The sequence below is a fragment of the Diplotaxodon limnothrissa genome, linkage group LG11, assembly GCF_057381915.1.
Source record: "Diplotaxodon limnothrissa isolate DT_005_m linkage group LG11, D_limnothrissa_male_GT1.1, whole genome shotgun sequence".
Classification (NCBI taxonomy): domain Eukaryota; kingdom Metazoa; phylum Chordata; class Actinopteri; order Cichliformes; family Cichlidae; genus Diplotaxodon; species Diplotaxodon limnothrissa.
Window position 1 is genome coordinate 37,832,800 of NC_140606.1, and position 22,194 is coordinate 37,854,993.

Sequence of the window (22,194 nt, forward strand, 5' to 3'; positions counted from 1 at the left end):
TGTTTAGGGCGATCGTGGTTCAAGAATTGGCAGTTCGCTTGTGATCAGAAGATTGCCGGTTCGAGCCCCGGCTCGGACACTCTCGGTATTGTGTCCGTGGTCAAGACTCTTCACCTGCTGCCTACTGGTGATGGCCAGAGGGGCCGGTGGTGCGATATGGCAGCCTCGCCTCTGTCAGTCTATCCCAGGGGATGCAATCCATTATAATTTACACCAACTATTAACTGTATATTTCTGTACATTTACGTATTATATCATATTACCACAATCATTGACCTTGTTTATAGGTAATTTCATTGTTTGATCACGTTAAAATGTTCCTAATTTAATGTCTAAAAGCACTTGGAAAAGGCAGTATCCCATGTCAAATTAGCGCAACAAACTCGATTTTCATTACTGAAAAAAAACTGTATTTTCATGAGAAAGTTATTTTCTGATATTTTAAGGTAGTATTTTGGCGCCCCAGCTGCCGGAATATTACTGTTTTATTAGGATTTGTTTTTTTCCCCCCTATTTATAGATAATTTCATTGTTTAATCACATTAACATGTTCCCAATTTAATGTTTAAGATCACTTGAAAAGGCAAGATCCCATGTAAAATTAGCGCAACAAACTGTATTGTCATTGCTGGAAATAACCATATTTTTATGAGGAAGTTGTTTTCTGTTATTTTACGGTAGTATTTTGGCGCCCCAGCTGCCGGAATATTACTGTTTTTTAAGATGTTTTTTTTTAACAGTGTAGAACAACAGACCTGGAGTTGCCCTGCTCTAAACAGATGCACGGAGAGCAGCAGGCTGCAGCGGCACTCACATTAGGAGACTCTCCAACAACTACAATAATATTCTAGGGAGCTTGGAAAGGCAGAGTCCAGACGCTTTTCTTTCCAGGTTCCTTAAATGGCCTGTAAATGGCCTGTATTTGTATAGCGCTTTTCTAGTCCCTAAGGACCCCAAAGCGCTTTACACAACCTGTCATCCACCCATTCACACACTGGTGATGGCAGCTACAATGTAGCCACAGCCACCCTGGGGCGCACTGACAGAGGCGAGGCTGCCGGACACTGGCGCCACCGAGCCCTCTGACCACCACCAGTAGGCAACGGGTGAAGTGTCTTGCCCAAGGACACAACGACCGAGACTGTCCAAGCCGGGGCTCGAACCAGCAACCTTCCGATTACAAGGCGAACTCCCAACTCTTGAGCCACGATCGCCCCATCGCCCTTAGACTATGATGACCTGGATGACTGAGTATGGAGGACCACAAGAGCCACGCGCATCGAAATAATGGTAAATGGCCTGTATTTGTATAGCGCTTTACTAGTCCCTAAGGACCCCAAAGCACTTTACACATCCAGTCATCCACCCATTCACACACTGGTGATGGCAGCTACATTGTAGCCACAGCCACCCTGGGGCGCACTGACAGAGGCGAGAGAATAATGGCTCTTGTGATCCTCCATAACTCAGAGCCTCCACAGACGTGCTACAATAATAGGACGAAACCCCCTAGCGGCGCTATACCATGTGGTTGTTAGGATTTATAAAATCAAACATACCAAGAAAACTGCAAACCAATGCACAATATGAGTCGACAGATCTACTCACACAGGCGTTGTTGGTGGATCCCTACAGCAAGTCTTACTGTACTTGGAACATGACCCCACTGTTATCGTAAGACAGACAGTGTGTTCCAGATGTTTGCTGCTGTGTGTGTTCCGCTTATAGCTCTTAGAGCACCCATATTTCCCAGTCGCAGTAAATGCGTCTTTTTCCGGGTGCGCCTTCTAAAGTCATCTTCCTTAAAGTTCGAGACAAAAGCGTATTTTGCAGTTCAGACAGAGCTACAAGAACTTTCTGGGCCACGAAATGTCAGACAAAACTATAAAGCTTGCTTTGGTGAGCGCGCTGGAGGACATATCAAAGGAAGACTTTGAGAAGTTCTGCCACCAGCTTCTGGACCGCAGGGAAGCGCCACGCGTCAAGCGCAACAGGGTGGAAAATAAAAGCCGCCTGCAGATCGCAGACGTGCTGGTGTCCCACTTTACCGAGGAGGGGGCTCTTGGGGTGACTGTGGACCTGCTGAAAGCGATTGGATGTAGCAACGAGGCGGAAACACTCGGTGAGATCAATGTCCAAGTTTCAGTTAGTGGTCATTTGTACATCTGGATTTACACAGAAGCGTCATCACAGTTAATCACAGGGTAAAAACTAACTACAGAGATCGATGGGTAACAGAACCAGAAACAATACTGCAGACATTTTTAACCAACAATAAAAGGGTCTCATTTATTTACTTTCACTTTTAAACTTCCTAAACTGATCGCTGCTGTCATTTGGGGCTTACCGTGTCACAAAAGGGGTGAAACCAAGCAGAGGTCTCTGACTTCAATATTTGATTATGAGAAAACAAAAACAAGAGTTAATACAGTGCTGTGGAAAAGAACTGCTCCCCTTCTTGATTTCTATTTTTAATGCGTCAGATCATTAAAAATGTTAGTACTATATAAAGATAACCAGACTAAATACAAAATGCAGTTTTAAATAATGATTTGATTTATGAAGAAAAACCTACCTGAAGCAAAACGAATTGTCCCTCATATCATATTAAATCAGGCCTGATTACTGCCAGACCAATCAAGAAATCATTTAATAGAAGCTGTCTGACAAAGTGAAGTAAGCTAAAAGATTTAAAGAAACAGCTGAGGAAAAAAAGGCACTGACATCTATCAGTCTGAAAGGTTCACAAAGCCATTTCTAAGGCTTTCAGGACTCCAGTGAACAACAGTGAGAAATTATCCACACATGGAGAAAACTTAGGACAGTGCTGAACCTGACCAGCCGACCAAAATTACTCCAAGAGTGCATCAATGACTCATCCAGGAGGTCACAGAAGAACTCAGAACATTTTCTAAAGAACTGCAGGCCTCACCTGGCTCAGTTAAGGTCAGAGGTCATGGTTCAACAAAAAAAAGAGAGAATGAGCAAAAATGGCCTCAATAGGAGAGTCCAAGGACAAAACCACTGCCAACCAAAGAAGCAAAAAAATGAAGGCTCGTCTCACGTTTACCAAAAAAAACAAACATCTGAATGATCCCCAAGACTTGTGTGAAAAACCAGTTGTATCTGGCATGAACTTAAATAGTTCAAGTTCAATCAGACTGAGATACTTTAAACATGCGGTTCATGCTGGAAACCTTCAAATATGGCCAAATTAAAGCAATTCTACAAAGAAGAGTTGGCCAGTTATTCGATTTCTGGCGCAATAACATTTTGAATTTTTTTTATTTTCTCAATCGCCCAGCATTTACACGGGTCTGGTCTGCGTTAAAATGCAGCCCTACAGTAACAAAGTGCTAAAGTTTCTTTTTGTAGCATCACACTTGAAACCAGCTTTATGCAGTAAAAACAGAGAAAAACAGAGAGAAATGACTCTCTGAATTCTTCAACCTTTTTCTAAAGTCTGTGTGACACTCCAGTGTCAGGATGTGACTCTGGACATGTGCTGACTTGCTGCTCAACAGTCAAATTTAGTTCCATGGAAATTACATAACAATGGAGAGTCTGGCCCTGCAGCTTGATAGTGCAACGTTCCAGATTTGTTTTTGTCTTTTTGAAGGGGCAGCCAACAGGGCAGCTGTAACAGCGAAATGATAAAACATATGCAACACTGATATTTTAAAATTGCAATTGTCAGAGTTTATTTTCATTCTGAAACTAAAACTGCTCTCCTGTTACACCGCTAACATGGAGGCTAACATGGAGGCTAACATGGAGGCTAACATGGAGGCTAACATTTTGATTCATTTGTGTTTTTCAGTCACAGAAGCCGGTGGAGGAAATTAGACATCTCACCTGGACAGTGAGTTGATCTTTCTGTTAACTTGTTCATATAAACAACTATATGCTATCTATGATTTCTTTTATGTTTTGCAGGTGAAAGACTTCACAGCAGCTGGAAAACTGTGTGAAAGGCTCTAGTATTCACACACAAGCTCCAACTACAGATTTATTTCAAAACAATTGACTTTATAACTGTTGTGTCATTAAATTTTAATCCTAAAGAATTTCATAAAATAAATAAAATAATTTCAGAGAAACTAAAAAGATTTCATTGCGGTTCAACAGGTCCTCCTTTTAGTCATAGCTCAATGTTTTCAGTTTTTATTGTTGCCAAAACTGGATCGTCCATCTGTTCAGAGGTAGCCTATCATAACATTCTACACTCTTATCAAGAATGCAGACTTGGAAGCTTTCCCAAACCCTGCTTTGAGCCAATATACACTTCAAAATCCACAGTGGACTACCTCAGAGGTTTTAAGTTGAAGGTTTAACCTTGTCTCTCACTTCCCTGAGCATAACATTGTAGAAAATCTGTTCCAAACAAAGCCACACGCAAGATGGACTGAGAATCAGAAACAGAAGAACGCAGAAGGAAGAAATCCACAAAACAAGAACTAAAAGAGACTCAACTGCTATAAAAAGGCTTTACATTGCTGTCATACTAAAGTGGTGCTTGCAAGAACTGTGGGGTCCCTAAACATCTACTTTGAGCCCTTTTTATTATTTTAAAACTGTAAAAGATGGAAATAAAGTATTCTTGCTCAGAACAGTCAAGAAATGTGTCAAGTTTATGCCTTTTGAAAACCACATCGTCTTTTACTCTCCTAGCTGTTCACACTAACTGAAACGTGGAGCTCAGAGGAAGCTCAAACGTTAGCAAATCAGTGTTAATATGCTGTTATTCTTTTTTTAAATTTAGGATATTATTATTGTTTGATGAAACTTTGTGTTTTTAATGAAGAACATGTTCTGTAATAGTAACAGTTAAACTTACAGGTTAAGTTAAATAACCAAGGTTTATGCCATAATATACGAAAAGAAAAAAAAAACAGAAGCATCGTCCTACTATCATGCCTCACTTCACCTTTGAAATGATGTTCATCCTCTGCTACGTTGTATGGACACTCAAAAGCAACTGTCATAGAAATATAAAAAACAATGTTAAGGGATTTTATGCTGCTGTGGTTTTACCTGCAGAGGTGTTTTCTAGTGTCTGATTTTTGCGATTTGGCCGTCGATTTGAGGTATTTGTCATTTTTTAGTTGCCAGTTTTGCCTCTTTGTCTATTTTTCCACCTGGACACTCTTATTGTGACTTTTCCACGTCTGTTTATATAATTTACAAGAGCGATCGTGGCTCAAGAGTTGGCAGTACGTCTTGTAATCGGAAGGTTGCCGGTTCGAGCCCCGGCTCGGACAGTCTCAGTCGTTGTGTCCTTGGGCAAGACACTTCACCTGCCACCTACTGGTGTTGGCCAGAGGGGCCGATGGCGTGATATGGCAACCTCGCTTCTGTCAGTCTGCAGGGCAGCTGTGGCTACACCTGTAGCCTCCACCAGTGTGTGAATGTGAGAGTGAATGAATAGTGGGATTGTACAGCCCTTTGAGGGCCCCGAAAAGCGCTCTATAAATGCAATCCATTATTATTATTTAACTGTATTGTGTAAATTAATAAACTAATCTGCAAAGCTGGAAGCATCACCGGTCAGAATTTGGAGGCGATTTAGTCGGTGAGGGTCAAAGGTCACTGAAGAAACAGATAAGCTGCTCTCCTTCATGGACGACCCGTCACTCCCACTTCACACTTCTCCCTCAGACCTTTCAGCCTCACTGCCATAAAGAACACTTCGGGGAATCATTCCTACTGATCTTTAGTTATATCTGTACAATAAGGCTTCAGTCTGTCACAGGTGAACACACCTGTGAGGCACAAGATCCCAAACATATTTTCTATTATACCTTCATCCAAACATTTTTCTTACCTTTAAAGTGTACATATCACTTATTAATGCCATTTGCACTTCTCTCTACACAATGTCAGGGTTGCTTTTACTGTTTTTAACTAACTTTGTTTTTATTTTTCTTAGTTTTTTATCACAGTTGCAAATATAAATTCCTGCACTAACTCATAGTATAAGGCCCTGACTGGGGGCCTGTGGCACTTTTATTTTAACTGTGGCTGAGACTGTACTATTTTTACATCCATCCATTAAAATAAAGCACATCCATGCATTACATGGATTCTGCTTTTTTCTGCTTAGGGTGTAAGCAGAAACACGTTTCACTGTACCCTGCTCTCTGGGACACTAAAAGTAAAAATGATCTGGTCTGGCATTATTTTTTCATGATGTTGTTCTGCTTTGTGCAGTTTACATTTTCCTTATGGATATAAACTCTGGCTTTGAAAATATTAAACACTCCAGTGATTTTCTGAAAGGTTTTATATGCTGAGAAAAACATTACTTATACAACCTGACCTTGCTCCCTGTCAGTTACTGAGTAGTTTGTCGGCGCAGCAGCAGTTTAAATTATGTTTAGCAAGCAAAGCAAACAGCGTGGTGAGTTTTTCTTTTGGATTTAAGCAGTGGTATCACTGACTTGTGAATCGAAGCCCCAAAAGATGAAAGTTGTTTGTGTTTCTCTAAAGGAATGAAATGTTAGCTCTCATATGTTGAAAATATGCCATTATACTGTAATAGATGGATGTGATCTATAAGGTGGTCGGCTGGAAATGAGTGATGAACGAGGAATTGCATAACTGTAACTGTGCTTGTTACACTGTGACCCATCCAGTGAGCCTGTGAGGACCTGCGGTTAGTGGGCTTCTCCCGTTTGTTCCATGCTGACAGACATCACAGGTTTCCTTATGTTACTTTAGAAAGGCCGAATCTGTTTTGGGCTTGTGGTGGTGCAGTTAAAGAAGACTGAGTTTGTAGCTTAAGCTTAGATAAAAGTGTCCGTTCCCAGGCTCATGACTGTGGTTGTTGCCCATGTAAAGGGTTAAATGATGTTACTGATATATTATTAATCATAATTATGTTAGTTTTGCACTTACACTGCTAGTGTTGCTCCGAAGCAATGTGACAATAACAAAATAAATACAAATAATTGAAATATCTGCCCTGAGATACATCACAGAATTGTTAGGCCTGTGAAATCACTACACTGTGAAATAATCTGTAAAAGCTGTGAAACAGACTGAGCTATTATAAAGAGTATTTCTGTTTCCGAAGGCATTTGAATGCACCGTTTTTTTCTCTCTTACAGTTCCAAATTGCTTAAAGCAGCTTTACATAGCTACTCTGGCACCACACCGGAAAGCAACAGCGGTTACAATCAGAGGTGCAGTTTTGGATCTCGGTGAATAATGGCCAAAACTATCAAATCCGCTGTGGCAGACACTCTGGAGGACTTGGAAAAGGGGAACTATGAGAAGTTCTGCCACCAGCTTCTGGACCGCAGAGAACCGCCGCGCGTAAAACGCAACAAGGTGGAGGACAAAAGCCGTCTGCAGGTCACAGACGCGCTGGTGTCTATTTTTACTGAGGAGGGGGCTCTGAGGGTGACTCTCGAGATCCTGAAACAGATCGGCTGCAGCGAAGAGGCGAAAGAACTCGGTAAGATCAACGACTGTGATTCTGCAGCCTAAAACCTGCACAGACGGAGGTCAGGGTTTAATGATGGCTGAGTGTTCGGATGCTGCATTTTCACTTTCATTTTTCTTATCTGACCAGAGCCTCTCGATTGTTTTTCAGCGTTTATTTAATAACAGCGAACAGAGTCACTCTTCCATACGTGTCCGAGCCCGTTTTACTCCCGATCTGCAGATTAAAAGTGAAGTCAGCGGGCGCGACCGGGCCTAATTAGAGCAGCTACTTTATGCGCCGTTCGCGTGTAACAATTAGAAATGTGTACGAGGAAACGTTGTGCAGAACCTACACCCGTACAGAAGGACTGCGACCTATTTTCATCGTGAGACTGTGTTGATGTCGTTAACGCTAGCCAGAATGGGGAGATAATGCTGGTATAAGTTCCGCATTTATCGGCTGCCAGAGCATGGAAATGGCAGACCTCTTTGACGTTGATCAGGCACTGGCGCCATGCGCTTGGCGCATGCGCACAGATGCGATTTCCCAGTCCCACGATAAGTCTGGACTTCGACTTCTTGAGTAATAATAATCTTATAAAATGTCCTGATAGCTCTGATGGAGCTGAGGGATACGTCATTCCTCTGTATAAATGTGGAACTGAAGCCATAGTACGTGAGGATCACTTGTTCTTCAAAGCCTGTAACATTACACCCATGTATGATATTTTAATATTACTGTTCGTCTCTGTGTGATCCACTGAAACACCGTCACGGACTCTAACACTGTGTCTTCATTTTTGCAGAGGAAGCTACAGGTGGAAATTCCTCGAAACCTGCTCCCACTGACGGTGAGTTTCTGCGCTGCTTCACCTTTCAAATCAGCCTCGACGGGACGAGGCTGATTTGCTGTTTTCCTTTCTTCTTTACCGACATTTCACAGTATAGACCAGTGCTACGTTTGATTTAGTTTTAATCATAATTTTTGTCTAAATTCTTTTAGCTTTAGTTGACTAAATATCGGAAGATTATCGCAGACTAATTCTAAAGCTAATTCGGTTGATTAAAGTCTGTAAAGGTTTTCTGTGCTCGTACTTTCCTTGACGTCAAATGCGAAATGTGTCCATGTGTCTTCTCTTCTCTTCCAAGCGTCGACATTTTGTCCTGTTTTCACGGGAAACATGGAGCGTGGACGCTTTGTCTGCCCCTCCCATTCTGATTATTGGTGGCAGATCAAATTGTGCGTAAAAGGGGGGCGACTTACTGGATCGCTCCTCCCGCCTCTACACACCATTAATTAATTCTGAATGATTTGTCGTCTCCCCAGAACATTATAGTCCCGTTTTTATTTCCTTGAGTATCTAACCAGTTATTTTCCTCGTGCATCAGTTTTTATTTAACTGAGTGTTAAAATGTGCAACAACACAAACAAAAGAATAAAATGCTCTTACACTAGATCTCTGCTTGTTCCAGCCTCGAGTGCGTCAGCTGGAGCAGCTGGTGGAACCGCAGGCGGTAGGTGAAGACCTCGCCTGTAACTGATCCTGAGTCAAACTAAAACTTCGGACATGGTCAAGCGTAAAAAACAAAAACATGTCCGCTGGATTCACAGAAATTAAGTGTTTCATATTTTGTTGACATGTGCTTTGTTGTGTTCCTACACCCTAACATATGTTTAAATAGCATTAATTAGATTAGCTGAAAGAGAAGCACGAGGATCAAAGTTTGAAACCTTCAGCCCACCATCAAATCTAAGGCCAGTGAGCCTTATAAGGCCCCATAGATTACCATGAGATCACCATCCTCTGGTGAATGATAATCGAACAGGACCGCCTACCATGTGTTTCTCTTCAGGTTTAAATCGTTTGGATGTTTGGAGGCTCGCAGTGACGAAATAATAACTCGACTAAAATGCGTTAAAGCAAAAGTAACGAGCCGGTTTAGAAAATGTGAGAAGTAGAAAGTACAGATATTTGTTTATAAATGCAGGGAGTAAAAGTAAAAAGTAGTCAGAAAAAATAAGACTCGGGTAAAATACATTTGTATTTGTACTTCGTTACTTCTCACCTTTGTGCCCGAGGCCTTGAAACTGCCAAGCAGATGCACTCTCATGCAGCTCCTCATTTCCTGATAATAAAAGAGAAGACTGCAACATTAACTAGATACAACAATATTTAAATGTCTGGATGAAAAAAGGAAAGATGTCATTTATGTTCTTTTTAAATAGTCGACCAAAAGGAACGAATGTGTTTTTAACATTTAATGAATTTTAATTATGAAATAAATGAATTTTTTAAAGCATTTTGTTATGAAAGCTGAGAATAAAGTGAATAAAAACTTCAGATGATAAACAACCCTTAACTTTTTTTTAAATTTCTTTCCTTTTCTTTCTCCAGACAAGAACTTTGTGGACAAACACAGAGTCGAGCTGACCAAGAGAGTGAGCAACATCGCACCCATTTTGGATGAGCTCCTAGACAATGAAGTTATCAACCAAGAAACTTATACCAGAATTAGAGCTCTGTCTACCACTCAGGACAAGATGAGGGAGCTCTACAGTGGTCCCCTGAAAGCTAGTGCAGCCTGCAAAAAGATCTTCTATGACATCCTTTTGGCAAATGAGAAATTTCTCGTTAAAGAGCTCAGTGAAAAGGATTAAATGTGTTGAAAAAACAGTTTTTAGACCAAATATAGATCTACCAATATCTACCAGAACATGACATGATTACATTACAAAGGTTTAGATGCCTTTTCTTTGTGGGGGTTTTATTTTACACTTACATTTTTGTAAAAACTGTTCTATGTGTTGCATTTGCTCCTCAGTGGCTCCTTTAATTGATCCATTTTACAGGAAAAAATATGGATATTTGAAAGTTTTATATTAAAAAATGTAAATGTTATATATGTTAAAAATGAATCAGCGATGTCATCAGCCATGTTTTTATCCAAACACGTTTCATCCCAAAACGTAACATATATGTGACAAATCGTCGCTATGTTACTCGTTCCCAGGCGTGAGAGCGGGTTGAAATTGATAAATGTAAGGTGATGGTTAATGCTAGGGTTAGGGCCGCGAAGAGAATAAAAAGGGGAGTGCTTCAATTAAGAATCCTGAGCGTTCATAAGGACGCAGAGGGGTACCTTTCTCATTACTATGAATCATCTGGGGCCGTGAAGCTGAATGAGTTTTATCCATAAATCATCCAAAGCCTCATTAATCTGTTTTTCAATGTCATCATCTTATTGTAACTTGAAACATAGTGACAAAGATTTACTGTCCTTTAAAAAAAATAAACCAAAATTAAACTCATGTTTTTCTTGTTCATTTTGATGATTAATTAAAACGTTTTATAATTTAATCTTTGAAATAAAATCTTCATTTTTATCAAATGATTTATTCAAATAATAATGCAGTGTACATTATGGAGGGACGGGGGAGGCAGAAAATCAGAATATTCATTCAAAAAATATGATGGTAAAACACTGGGAACAATTTCTGCACAAGATTTTAAATGATGTTTTGCATTTGTTGTCCACATACGCGGACATCCCATTTTGGGTTGTCTCGACCACACTACTAAATTTTGCTCTACAAGGGCCTGATATCCACTTACGGGGACATTATACTGCCACTGTTCTATCGAAATCTAAAACGAATGTGCTCATATGTGAATATCAGGCCATTGTAGAGCAAAATTAGGTAAAAAGATAATTCTTTGTTTTCACATTCATCACGTCCCAATCAAGCGCTCGGGTCTTAGGAAGTTACAGGACTTTTTTCAAAGTGGCTAAACAAATATGTAAACACTTTCAACTCCTTAATCAACTTAATCTGTGAAGATTTGAGCATCAAACTTCACCCAAAGAACCTAAAAAACGAAACACTGAATGAATCACTCTGGCACAACATATGGTCTGAAATCATCTGCTTCTGGACTGCAGAGAAAACGTGAAAAAGGCGCGCGTAATGTTAAAAAAGAGGAAGTAGGGAAAAGCCGGCTGCAGGTCACAGACTTTACCGCGGAGGAGGCGCTTCGGTGGTTCTGGAGATCCTGAAACAAATCGACAGCAGCGCAGAGGTAAGAATCTGCGATTAGATTCATATTTTAAACCCGACACAAACCGCTGCGGTAGCTCGGTGCCAGGGTTTGAAGACTGAGTGTTAGATTATTGTATCGTACGGAGCGAAACCTAATAATGAGCAACTACTGGAAGGACCGCTGACGTATCCGCACATCTGTACAACAAATAAAGTTTAAAACTGAAGCAAAAAGGTTTAAAAAAACAAAATAAACAAAAAACTTCCCGCTCGTCTTTGCTCTTCTTTCAGTTTCACTTTCTTCTTCAGAGCCTCTCGATTTTACCCCCCAGTCCCCGTTTATAACAGCTAACAGAGTCACTGATCCTTACACCGTCCGAGAACATTTTGTTCCCAAATCGCAGTTTGGCGAATTTGTGCGAGTTGCCTACAACATATTTCCACGACGGTGTTTCAGCTTATATTTGTCCCCAGTGTGATTCCACAGTGTTCCAGATGTTGCTTCCGCTGATTGATCATTTTCACTGCCTCTGACTGCAGATGTCGTGCGGTTTGACAGGATTAAAGACCTCGGATGAAGAAAAATGTTGTGGAATAAGGTGCAGGTTTATGAGAGAGAGAAAGCTAAATAATAAAAATGAAATTAAAAAGCGTAGGTCTCCGCGGCTAAGAGGTTCAGCTCCACAGCTCCAGTTTCACATTACAAATGAAAGTCTTGACTTCTTGTGTAATAACAATCATATATAATGTGCTGATGGAGCTGCTTCATTCTTCTGTATAAATGTGGAGCTGAAGCCATTATACGTGACGGCTGTGAGGGTCACTGCGTTTAACCTCCAATAGTTCTTTAATGCCTGTAACATTACACCCATGTATGGTATTTTAATATTACTGCTCTTAGCACCATCACACATTCATCACACATCAAACTCTGTGTCTTCCTCATTTCCGCAGAGAACGCTACAGGTGGACAGTCCTCAAAACGTGGTTCCAGTGACGGTGAGTTCCGTATTGTTTATCAAAATGACGTAGTATGAGCTTAAATTTTAGTCTAAATTATTGAGCCGTGTGCTTTGACTATAGAACTTCAAGAGTGGAAACTCGTCTTTATTGTCCCAAAATACAAAAACAACAGAAAAAAGCCGTAAAACAGTAGACAGTTGTAATCAGCACATTGGTTACTAGGGCAGCGTGCTGTTTTTATTAGCAATGTTTTATTAGCAATAGATCGAATAAAATAAAGAAAAGATAAGATAACCTAATCCTGAAATGAGCTTATCTATGTATGTCCAGTGGAGCCAAATATTAATAACCTAAAGAAGAGCCATGATTTAGTTGGTTTTAATGTTTTCTGGTGCATCAGCCCATCGTTTATTGTTTCCAACCAACTGGAAACAAATAAGGTGCACAGTTTTAAATCTGAGCAGCCCTTCATCCTGTGGACAGAAGGAAGTTGTTTATATTCTATCAGTGTAAAACATCATCATCAGTATTTGTAGTGGCGAATTTCTGTCCCAAGCTTCGAAAAAATAATTCTTCCACTTTTTAATGTGAGCTGTGCAGATTTATTTCTGATTCGTACATACAAACAAAAGATGTCACGGTCAAAAAACTATTTGCTGCTACAGCGCACATTTCCATTGCCATCCTGGCTCACTCTAACCTGCTACCACACATGCGCTGTAATGTTTTTCTTACCCGACACAAATTAAACGCGCAGCATTTATTCTCTAACAACATATCATACAAAATTAAACATGTAACATAACTGAAACAGTATCAAAAATATTTCTCTATAGATTGGCTCTAACAGTATTAATCAATAGTTTTTCCCCTCTGCTTGTTCCAGCTGGAGCATCTGGTGGATGTACAATGGCAGACGGTAGGTGCAGCATGAAGTCCTCTCCCTGTAACTGATCCTGACTCAAACTATAACTTAGCCTGAGGTCAAGAGTAATGAAAAAAAGATGTGTGCTCTGTGAGGCACAGAAATGAAAATAAGTCTTTGAGATTTTGGTGACGTGTGCTTTGTGGTGTTCCTGCAGTCTAAAAAGAAGTATCATTTTAGCCAGCTCCTGATTTGAAAGAGTCTGCACTCAGCTGTTTGGTCTCCAAAATCAATGAAATGCAGCCAGATGCTGCTCCTTTTCCATTTTTGCTTGTTTCTTCACTTTTCTGTGGTGCTCTGAGTACCTGGTCCGTACCACTACACTCTAAAAACTATTGTTTAAGCTCAACAAAAAAAATTAACGCAACAGTTTCCATTACTCTTTTTGAGTTATGATAACTTATGTTGAAATTAGATTGAACCAACAAACTATATTGAGTTACGGGAATTAAATTATCCTCCATAATCAAAGGTGATTTTAATTACCATTTACGTAATATTTGGTAGCTTAAAAACATATTTTTAAGTTGTTTACTCATAAAAATTATGTTCCTCCAATTACTTTTTCCACATTATTTGAAATGATTTTTAAGTGTTATGTAATCAATTACAGCAATTACAAAAAATTTTTTTAAAGTTCATTACTTAAAATATTAAGTTGCTGATTTTCATCATTATTATCATCATTTTAGCTTTCTCTTTTTTTATTGTAATAGCTTTTAAGAAAGGAATTCATTCAACATTTTTTTAATCAAATAACTTTTTTATTTTTTAACAGTAGGCATTTCAACACTTTGTATTTAAAAAGTGAAAATAAACCAGAAATTTAGATTTATACCATCACAGCCAAGTTATAGAATATGCCTTTATGTATTTAACACCACAGAAACAAATGTGTTCAATTGGTAAAAAAAATCTACTTAGAAAACATTTTGTTGCAGTAATACTTCCATGCAAGTGTTCAGTAAATGTTAACTTTCAATGCCTACCAAACTTTACAAGATCTTGCATCTTTCTATTACACAATGCAGCAAACACCTTTAAGATCAATTTTACACATACAGGATTCAAAACAGTTAACAATTTTTGAAACAGAGTCAACATCTTTAACATAATGATGGTTCCATCAAGGTCAAGGAACAGCTTCTGAACAACTTCAAAAGTATATTTCAGATCCTTGCATTAGCTCAGATTGAGAGCATATATTATGCCCATGAGCAAAACACAGCACCTTGGGAAATTCTGGCCCTCCATGATTTTTGTTTCCTCCACCACAATGGTTGCAGTCTTATGGTTAGATCCAGGGGTGTACCGGTCACTGATGATGGCAGTTTTCATCACCTGCCTTAAGTTCTTCGGTGTCCTTGTAAAGCAAATTTTAAAAAATAGGTTAGTGAATTATAGAATCTTAATGAATTCAGATGATCAATGGAACGAACACACACACACACACACACACAATGCTGAATTACTTACACCAAACTCCATGAAAAGGTCCTCGTCCTTCTCTCCAAGGAAAGTGATAAGGCAGCAGATGGCTACTTCTCTGCTTGTTTCAATTGTCTTGTGCTATTTAAGAAAAAATAAAATATGAGTATAAAATACATGGGTGACTGACAACAAAGTGCATTTCAAAGCTACCCAAAGTCTAAAGGTTGTCCTACCTCAAGAAGCATGTCCTTGATCTGCCTGATTCTCACTCCCTTAGCTCCTCCCCTTGATAAAATGACATCCATCAGTTTTGGGGTGCAATTGTCAAGTGTAGCCATTCAAGGCTTACAGTGGTTATTCTCTTGAACTCCTCCTTTATCTGTAGACCACACAAACAGAAGAATTAAACCTTGCAGACTATTAGCTACACTGCATTAATGAATGCTCTAATACATTATTTAAAGAGGATAGAAGTGATCTAAGGCTACCCCAAGTTTTGAGGGAAGAAAAACAATCTTGGTGAAGACGAGGGAGACTTCCCCACCATAACCGTGGTGTAATCTCTAATGTTTTAGCAACCCTGTTTTTGCAGAGGTTTCGAATTTACACATTGTTCACTCCCAGCCCATTTTGTAAAAAATGTATAGGTCATGCAAGTTTTATAAAGACATAAAATAGGTGAGCCAGATGGAAAAAAGAAGCCTCTAGGTTATCCCTCTGACAAAACTATTCACAGTTTAAAGGCTTCTAATTTTGGTAAAAAGAAAAACAAAATTAGCCTAAGATCGAAATTAGATTGCACTGTGTAGCAAAACTTTAACCACGCTTTTCCTAGCCACAGTTGCACTCTCTAGCTGAAGCTGAAGACTCAAATGAAACTTTATAAGTCTTATCCTCTGCTGTGCTAAAGTTTAGAATGGCTAGCATTAGCTACATGTGGTAGTGCAAAGTATTTCCTTATCTGTATGAGCATCACATCATACACAAATCCACTACAGGTGACTAGCACAAATGCTTTGCTTTGGTAGAACTGTTATTTGTAAATGAAATGTTACTTACCTTGAAATGTCTTTTACAAAAGCTTGCACCATGCAACCCAGCATGTGTGAATTTGCCCGGGCTAGTTAAGTCGGTAGGGGAGGGAATTTGAAATCAGAAGAAAAAAAATAAGTTATCTATTCAATTTCTTTAAGTAATTACAACTTGAATTTTATTTTGAACCCACTAACATTGGGATTTAATTTCAAATTACATATAAAATTAATTTAATGTAATTACCAACATTATTAATTCAACACAACCCAAAAAATAAAGTTTGCAACTTAGAAGGCCTATCTTAATCAATAAATTAGAATTTTTATGTTGCAGCTATGGATTTAATCAAGTGGTGGTAAAAGGCCTGATGAATTACTTTTTAGAGTGTACACTCGCTGTTCGCCCCCTTCCTTTATTCACATAACTGTCTGATCCTTATCTGTCCCTGCATGCCATTGGTCACACGGTGTGCCCATCAAAGCTGCTGGTTGCATGGATTCTCAGCAGGGCTGAGTGGTTGAGGCTGAAGAGTCGGCTTTTGTCATTTGCTACAAAGAATGAGCTCTTTGTGTCGGCTCGTTTGTGAATGACACATCACTAAACCCTAAGTTCGGCTGTGGTGCTGCAGCATGAGGACAGAAATCACTTAAAAATAAATCATAATAATTTCTCTTGTGAGCACAGGTGGCTTCTGTGTAAAGGTTATGATCAGCTGACCGACGCTGCTACTATTTGTGGATTTAGCCAACTGAACTCAGCAGGCTTATAAGCAGATGTTCCATGAGCTGTGATGGCTGATTTCCAATTCAATCAGTTCAATTTTATTTATAGGGCACTGAATCAACGATTGCCTCAGTGTTCTTTAGTGTGAAGAATGAAGCTGCTGTTAAGGTGGAATTCAGTATCATTACCTTAAATTTAATTTGGTGTTTGCTGCCCTTGATGTAACCTTGACCATGAGCACCACAGTCTGTTCTGCACAATCCAAAACCAACAACTAAAGCAACCATTCCCAAAGTCAGGAGTGCGGCTGCTAAAAACCCAGGACAGGTCTGGGCTGAGACAAAAATCTGTGGGGGCTCATCATGATGGGTCTGTCTGTCTAAAAAACCTGGACCCCCCATGGCTGACAACCAAGATCACGTGAAGTACCCTCTGAAAGTCGGCTAAAAGATGTGAATGAAGCATCCAGCAGCGAGCGAAACCAGCTCACTAGATTCTCTGTAATAAAAGAGGAAACTGCAACATTAACTTGACTCTTGGAAATTCAGGAAACACAATAATGTTTCAATGTCTGGATGAAAAAAGTGAAAGACATCATTTATGTTCTATTTTTAACATTTAATTAATTTTAATTATGAAATAAGTGTGATTTTTTTAAAGCATTTTGTTATGAAAGCTGAGAATAAAGTGAATAAAATTTTCACATGATAAACAACCGTAAACTTTTATTGTATTTCTTTCCTTTTTTCTCCAGGAAAGCATTTTGTGGACAAACACAGAGTCCAGCTGATCCAGAGAGTGAGCAACATCGCACCCATTTTGGATGAGCTCCAAGACAAGGGAGTTATCGACCAAGAACAATATGACAAAATTAGAGCTCTGCCTACCTCTCAGGACAGGATGAGGGAGCTCTACAGTGGTCCCCTGAAAGCCAGTGCAGCCTGCAAAGACATCTTCTATGAAAGCCTTTTGGCAAATGAGAAATTTCTCGTTGAAGACCTTTCAAAGAAGTAAATGTGTTGGGAAAAAAAAAAAACACATTTTTAGATCAAACGTACACGATCTACCTGAACATAACATGTTTACATTAAAAAGGTGGAGATGTCTTTTCTTTGTGGAAAATTGTTCTGCTATGTGGTGCCTTTGCTCCTCAGTGACTCTCCTTTAATTGATCCATTTTACATGAAACACTTTGGATATTTAAAAATTTTTTATATTAAAGCCTTTTGGCCTTTTGTTTCTGATGTAAACATAAGAAATATCAGACTCTTTGTTTTATGCTTTAATATCATAGTGGGCGGATTTAAAACACTGGTTATAATTTGGACCTGGTGACATCATACAGGCTACGAACGTTTACTCTGTTGTTAATAATTATTCCAGAATAAATGCACTTAAAAAAATAAACTTTAACTTTTTATTTTATTTATTTTATATTTTGCTCTCCATAAAAATATATCCTGTCAAAATTATGCAAAGTAGAAATATGAACATGCTGCCAAAAAACCCAGAAAAAATAAATGAAAGCAAACACAAGGTTGGAGCCGCATGTAGACGAGCAAAGTGCGCCAGCTTTGTTCAACATTACTCGGCAACAGGGAAAGTGAGGCAGGTTGCACTGGTGCATTTGTGACAGCTTCACTTGAAATGCCTCCACCGCATCATACATGCCATGAACTGACAGGTTTCCTTGCTGAGCTCAAACTCTGTTGAGAACTTTTCCCCAACTCAGCCAGCGGACCTCTGTATGATGAGGAATGTTGGCAAACTCTGAATCTATTTCCCACATAAAAGACTGAAATTGACGCTGATTTAAACCTTTAGCTCAGATCAAATTTACGGTCTGTGTTGCGGTGATCATTACATGCTCCATTTTTAGGACTTTACCACACAGCCTTTCCTGGTGAGTGATGCAGTGATATGCTGTTAACTCACCGTACAGTTCTCCTGCATCTTTACTAGATCCTACATCCTGCACAACACCAGCGCTCCATCTGTTGTCCCAGGGCAGTTTCATGTCGGTTACACTTTGAAATACCTTTTCAAACATGTCTTTTCCTGTCGTTGTCCCGTGCATTGATTTAATGTTCAATATTTACACTCCACGGATGAAGATGGTCAGCTGTGCAATGTCCATCATGTCTGTACTTTCATCCACAGCAAGAGAGTATGCAATGAAGTTTTTGCTTCTTTCACACAACTGTGTTCTTAAATCAGTGGCCATCTCACCAACCCGATCAGCAATCGTATTTCTGCTCAGGCTCACATTTGCCAAGATCTGCGTTTTGTCTGGACACAAGACGTTGCACAGCTTCATCATGCAGCTCTTCAGAAACTCTCCCTCGGTAAATGGCCGAGCTGATTTGGCTCCTCTGCTACAATAGAACTTGCTTTCACAACAGCTTCAGTTTGTGGCTTTGCTCTGGTGACAAACGTCTGCTGAATTGGTAAATGGCCTGTATTTGTATAGCGCTTTACTAGTCCCTGAGGACCCCATATCGCCGGGGCATGCATAACAATAATAATAAATCTATATAAAATGATCTTGCGGGCCATAAAATGTTATTCCACAACTTAGACATCCACATTACTCACACTCACACATACATATAGGGCTGTGGGGGTGGACACACTATACAGCGTCCAGCCTCACCTCTGGCGCCACCTCTGAATTTTAAATGCATGTAAACATTGAGGGTTCTCAAGAGGGGCCGTGCTGACACTCGCTGCTCTCTGGCAGGAAGCCATGCCCTGCCATGTTTTAAAAGCACTTTAGAACAGGACACAGCAACACTACACATGAGCGGGTGGAGGGAGGTTTGTGGTCTTCGTACACCTCTGGTGGGCCTGGGGCTCTGGTAACAGGTTTGAACGTAGGAGCGTTAGGATTTAAAACGCCCAAACGCCCCTGCTCTCGTTCTAAATACGAATTCATTCCATCAGATTTACCATTAACCACACTTGAGACTCGGGACATTTCAGAAACTTTTAAAACATTCACCTCTGCTGCTGAAGCTGCTATTTCAGTTTCTAAGTCAAGCAGCTCCTTTCTTTTCTTAAGCTGTGTTTCTTGTTCTTCCAAAGCATGCTTTTCTTTCAACAACCTCTGTCGAACAAGAAGGGCAGCCATGTCAGCTTCTGCCATTATGCGTGCTGACAAGGCAGATGAAACCATTGAGCCACTGAGTGATGATTTACTTTTCCTACAACTTCTGCTTGCAACATTAGAGACGCTATCACTTGGATTAACATCATCTATCGCAGCACCTTTACCAACATTCCCGGTGTGCCTAGAAGCACCAGAACCATTTCCAGCAGGTAATACATCAGAAGACTCAACACCAGGTGGATTTAAATGTGGCAAATCAAGCTCAGACACCTGATTTTTGCTCTGAGGGTTTCCCTTTGCATCACGAAGCCATTTCTTTATCTCTTCCACAAACTCAGTATTATGTGCTTTCACACTTATAAACCAAGCAGTTTGTTTCTCTTGCTCTTCTTGAGGAAGCAAAGGAAGCAAGGTTTCATGCAGACGAGTTGCCTCATTAAGCAACACAGACAAATTCTCTAACTGAGCCTGAACAGTGGAAACATTATCCTCAGATTGCTTTAACTCTTTAATAATTTTTACGACCTTTTTAATTTTATTAATCTTAGTATGACGTTCTGTTTGCAGCCTTTCAATCTGATTCTCCAAAGCCTTAGCAGTCGATTTCGGCTGTCTTTTCTTTCCATCCACATCACCACATTGTATTAATTGGTGTGTCTCCATTTTTCTTCAACACATTACAAAATGCAAACGCTGAACTGCACCTATGCCACACAGCCTCATCCCAACACATCAACTTGATGACATTCCCTTCAATCAACCTTGGACACACACAATTAACAGGAGCAATATCCCCCTCTATCTGCCTATTAAACCTAACTAACTCAACCTAGTCTTCTGTACATACTAGCGGTGGGTATTTATGTACCTCCATACCGTCAGCTGTGAGGAAGACAAACTGTCTTAAACACAAACTGCGGCGGTACTCCCAAGCCAATGGCTTCAGCCGCCTGATGCACAATAACTAGAAAGCAAATCAGTACAACGCCTTGTGCAGCTGTACTGCTGAAACCTAACAGGGGAATAAGACTCCTGAAAGAAATCTGTATTGTGTAGCCAAAGGCTTAATCTAAAAGCTGCGTGGACAAAGGCAACAGCAAACCATAAGACTCTCACCAATAAAACTCATCTATATATAAACAATCCAATAAAACCTATAAACTTTTCTGTTGACAATTTGTTGTGGCTCTTCCAACTATGGCCGCGGCAGGCTAAACATGAGGATACAGATGACGCGCAACAATAAAAGCATAAAATACACTTCTGTACCATTTGCTTCTTTTATTCCACATGCAGCTGTCCAATATACAAATCAGCACGTGGGATTAACTATTAAACAAATGCACAGACTGCACAAACAAATAACTGCTACTCACAAAGAACTGCACTAACTACTATACCAAACTACAACTTGGCCTATGGCATCAATTAGTGCATAAATATACATAAACCATCAAGTTCCAGTTAAAATACATCAAAATCATTCAAGCTGCGGTCAACAGAAAGTTTTGCCTCATGCTCACCTTACCTTTCTGCTCATCAACATCAGGTGCTGTAAACAGGTGAGTGCAACCACATTTATCATCTACCACACCCATGAAACACGCCCCACACGCCTGTGCACCAATACAGTGAGTCCATTTAAACCAACCCACTTAGTCAAAAAGGAACAACTCATATGGCTCCTACAGACATCATTTATGTTCTATTTTTAACATTTAATTAATTTTAATTATGAAATAAGTGTGATTTTTTTAAAGCATTTTGTTATGAAAGCTGAGAATAAAGCTAATAAAATTTTCACATGATAAACAACCGTAAACTTTTATTGTCATTTCTTTCCTTTTTTCTCCAGGAAAGCATTTTGTGGATAAACACAGAGTCCAGCTGATCCAGAGAGTGAGCAACATCGCACCCATTTTGGATGAGCTCCAATACAAGGAAGTTATCGACCAAGAACAATATGACAAAATTAGAGCTCTGCCTACCTCTCAGGACAGGATGAGGGAGCTCTACAGTGGTCCCCTGAAAGCCAGTGCAGCCTGCAAAGACATCTTCTATGAAAGCCTTTTGGCAAATGAGAAATTTCTCGTTGAAGACCTTTCAAAGAAGTAAATGTGTTGGGAAAAAAACACATTTTTAGACCAAACGTACACGATCTACCTGAACATAACATGTTTACATTAAAAAGGTGGAGATGTCTTTTCTTTGTGGAAAATTGTTCTGCTATGTGGTGCCTTTGCTCCTCAGTGACTCTCCTTTAATTGATCCATTTTACATGAAACACTTTGGATATTTAAAAAAAATTTTATATTAAAAATGTAAATTGTATCATTTAAAAATGAACTGACGATGTCATCAGCCATGTTTTTATCCATGACTCAAACTGTCATAAATTTATTTTCAGATTTCATTATCTTCTATAAAGTAAAACATAATGCAAACATTTATTGTCCTTAAAAATAAACCAGAATTAAACTCGAAGAATTCGTTTTAGTGAATAATTAAATTTTATAAATTGACCTTTGAAATGAATAAATA

The 22,194-nt window shown here is 39.5% G+C and overlaps 2 protein-coding genes across 3 annotated transcripts; both read left to right on the top strand.

Moving 5' to 3' along the window:
* Positions 1-7,130: 7,130 nt before the first annotated feature.
* On the top strand, positions 7,131-17,558 carry pycard (PYD and CARD domain containing). 2 transcript variants are annotated; one of them, XM_085365986.1, is made up of 4 exons: positions 7,131-7,459; positions 8,235-8,279; positions 13,317-13,349; positions 17,299-17,558. In XM_085365986.1, exons 1-4 carry the CDS (start codon positions 7,210-7,212, stop codon positions 17,556-17,558), a joined length of 588 nt encoding a protein of 195 aa, XP_085222112.1. In that variant the 5' UTR covers positions 7,131-7,209. The 2 variants fall into 2 exon arrangements, with proteins under 2 accessions (XP_085222112.1, XP_085222110.1); XM_085365984.1 differs by lacking the exons at positions 13,317-13,349; positions 17,299-17,558 and adding exons at positions 8,902-8,943; positions 9,825-10,186.
* A 3,943-nt stretch (positions 17,559-21,501) lies between these two features.
* LOC146623544 (apoptosis-associated speck-like protein containing a CARD) lies at positions 21,502-21,768 on the top strand (the record flags this gene model as incomplete). Its single annotated transcript, XM_085365987.1, has 1 exon — positions 21,502-21,768. A coding segment is annotated over one exon (267 nt), but the record flags the coding sequence as incomplete, so codon positions are not given.
* Positions 21,769-22,194: the final 426 nt, after the last annotated feature.

Bases quoted from the DNA above. Each gene is read 5' to 3' on its own strand.
- pycard (XM_085365984.1), top strand. From the start codon at position 7,210: ATGGCCAAAACTATCAAATCCGCTGTGGCAGACACTCTGGAGGACTTG. The intron at 8,280-8,901 runs GTGAGTTTCTGC...TGCTTGTTCCAG, and splicing joins GAAACCTGCTCCCACTGACG to CCTCGAGTGCGTCAGCTGGA. The intron at 8,944-9,824 runs GTAGGTGAAGAC...TTCTTTCTCCAG, and splicing joins AGCTGGTGGAACCGCAGGCG to ACAAGAACTTTGTGGACAAA.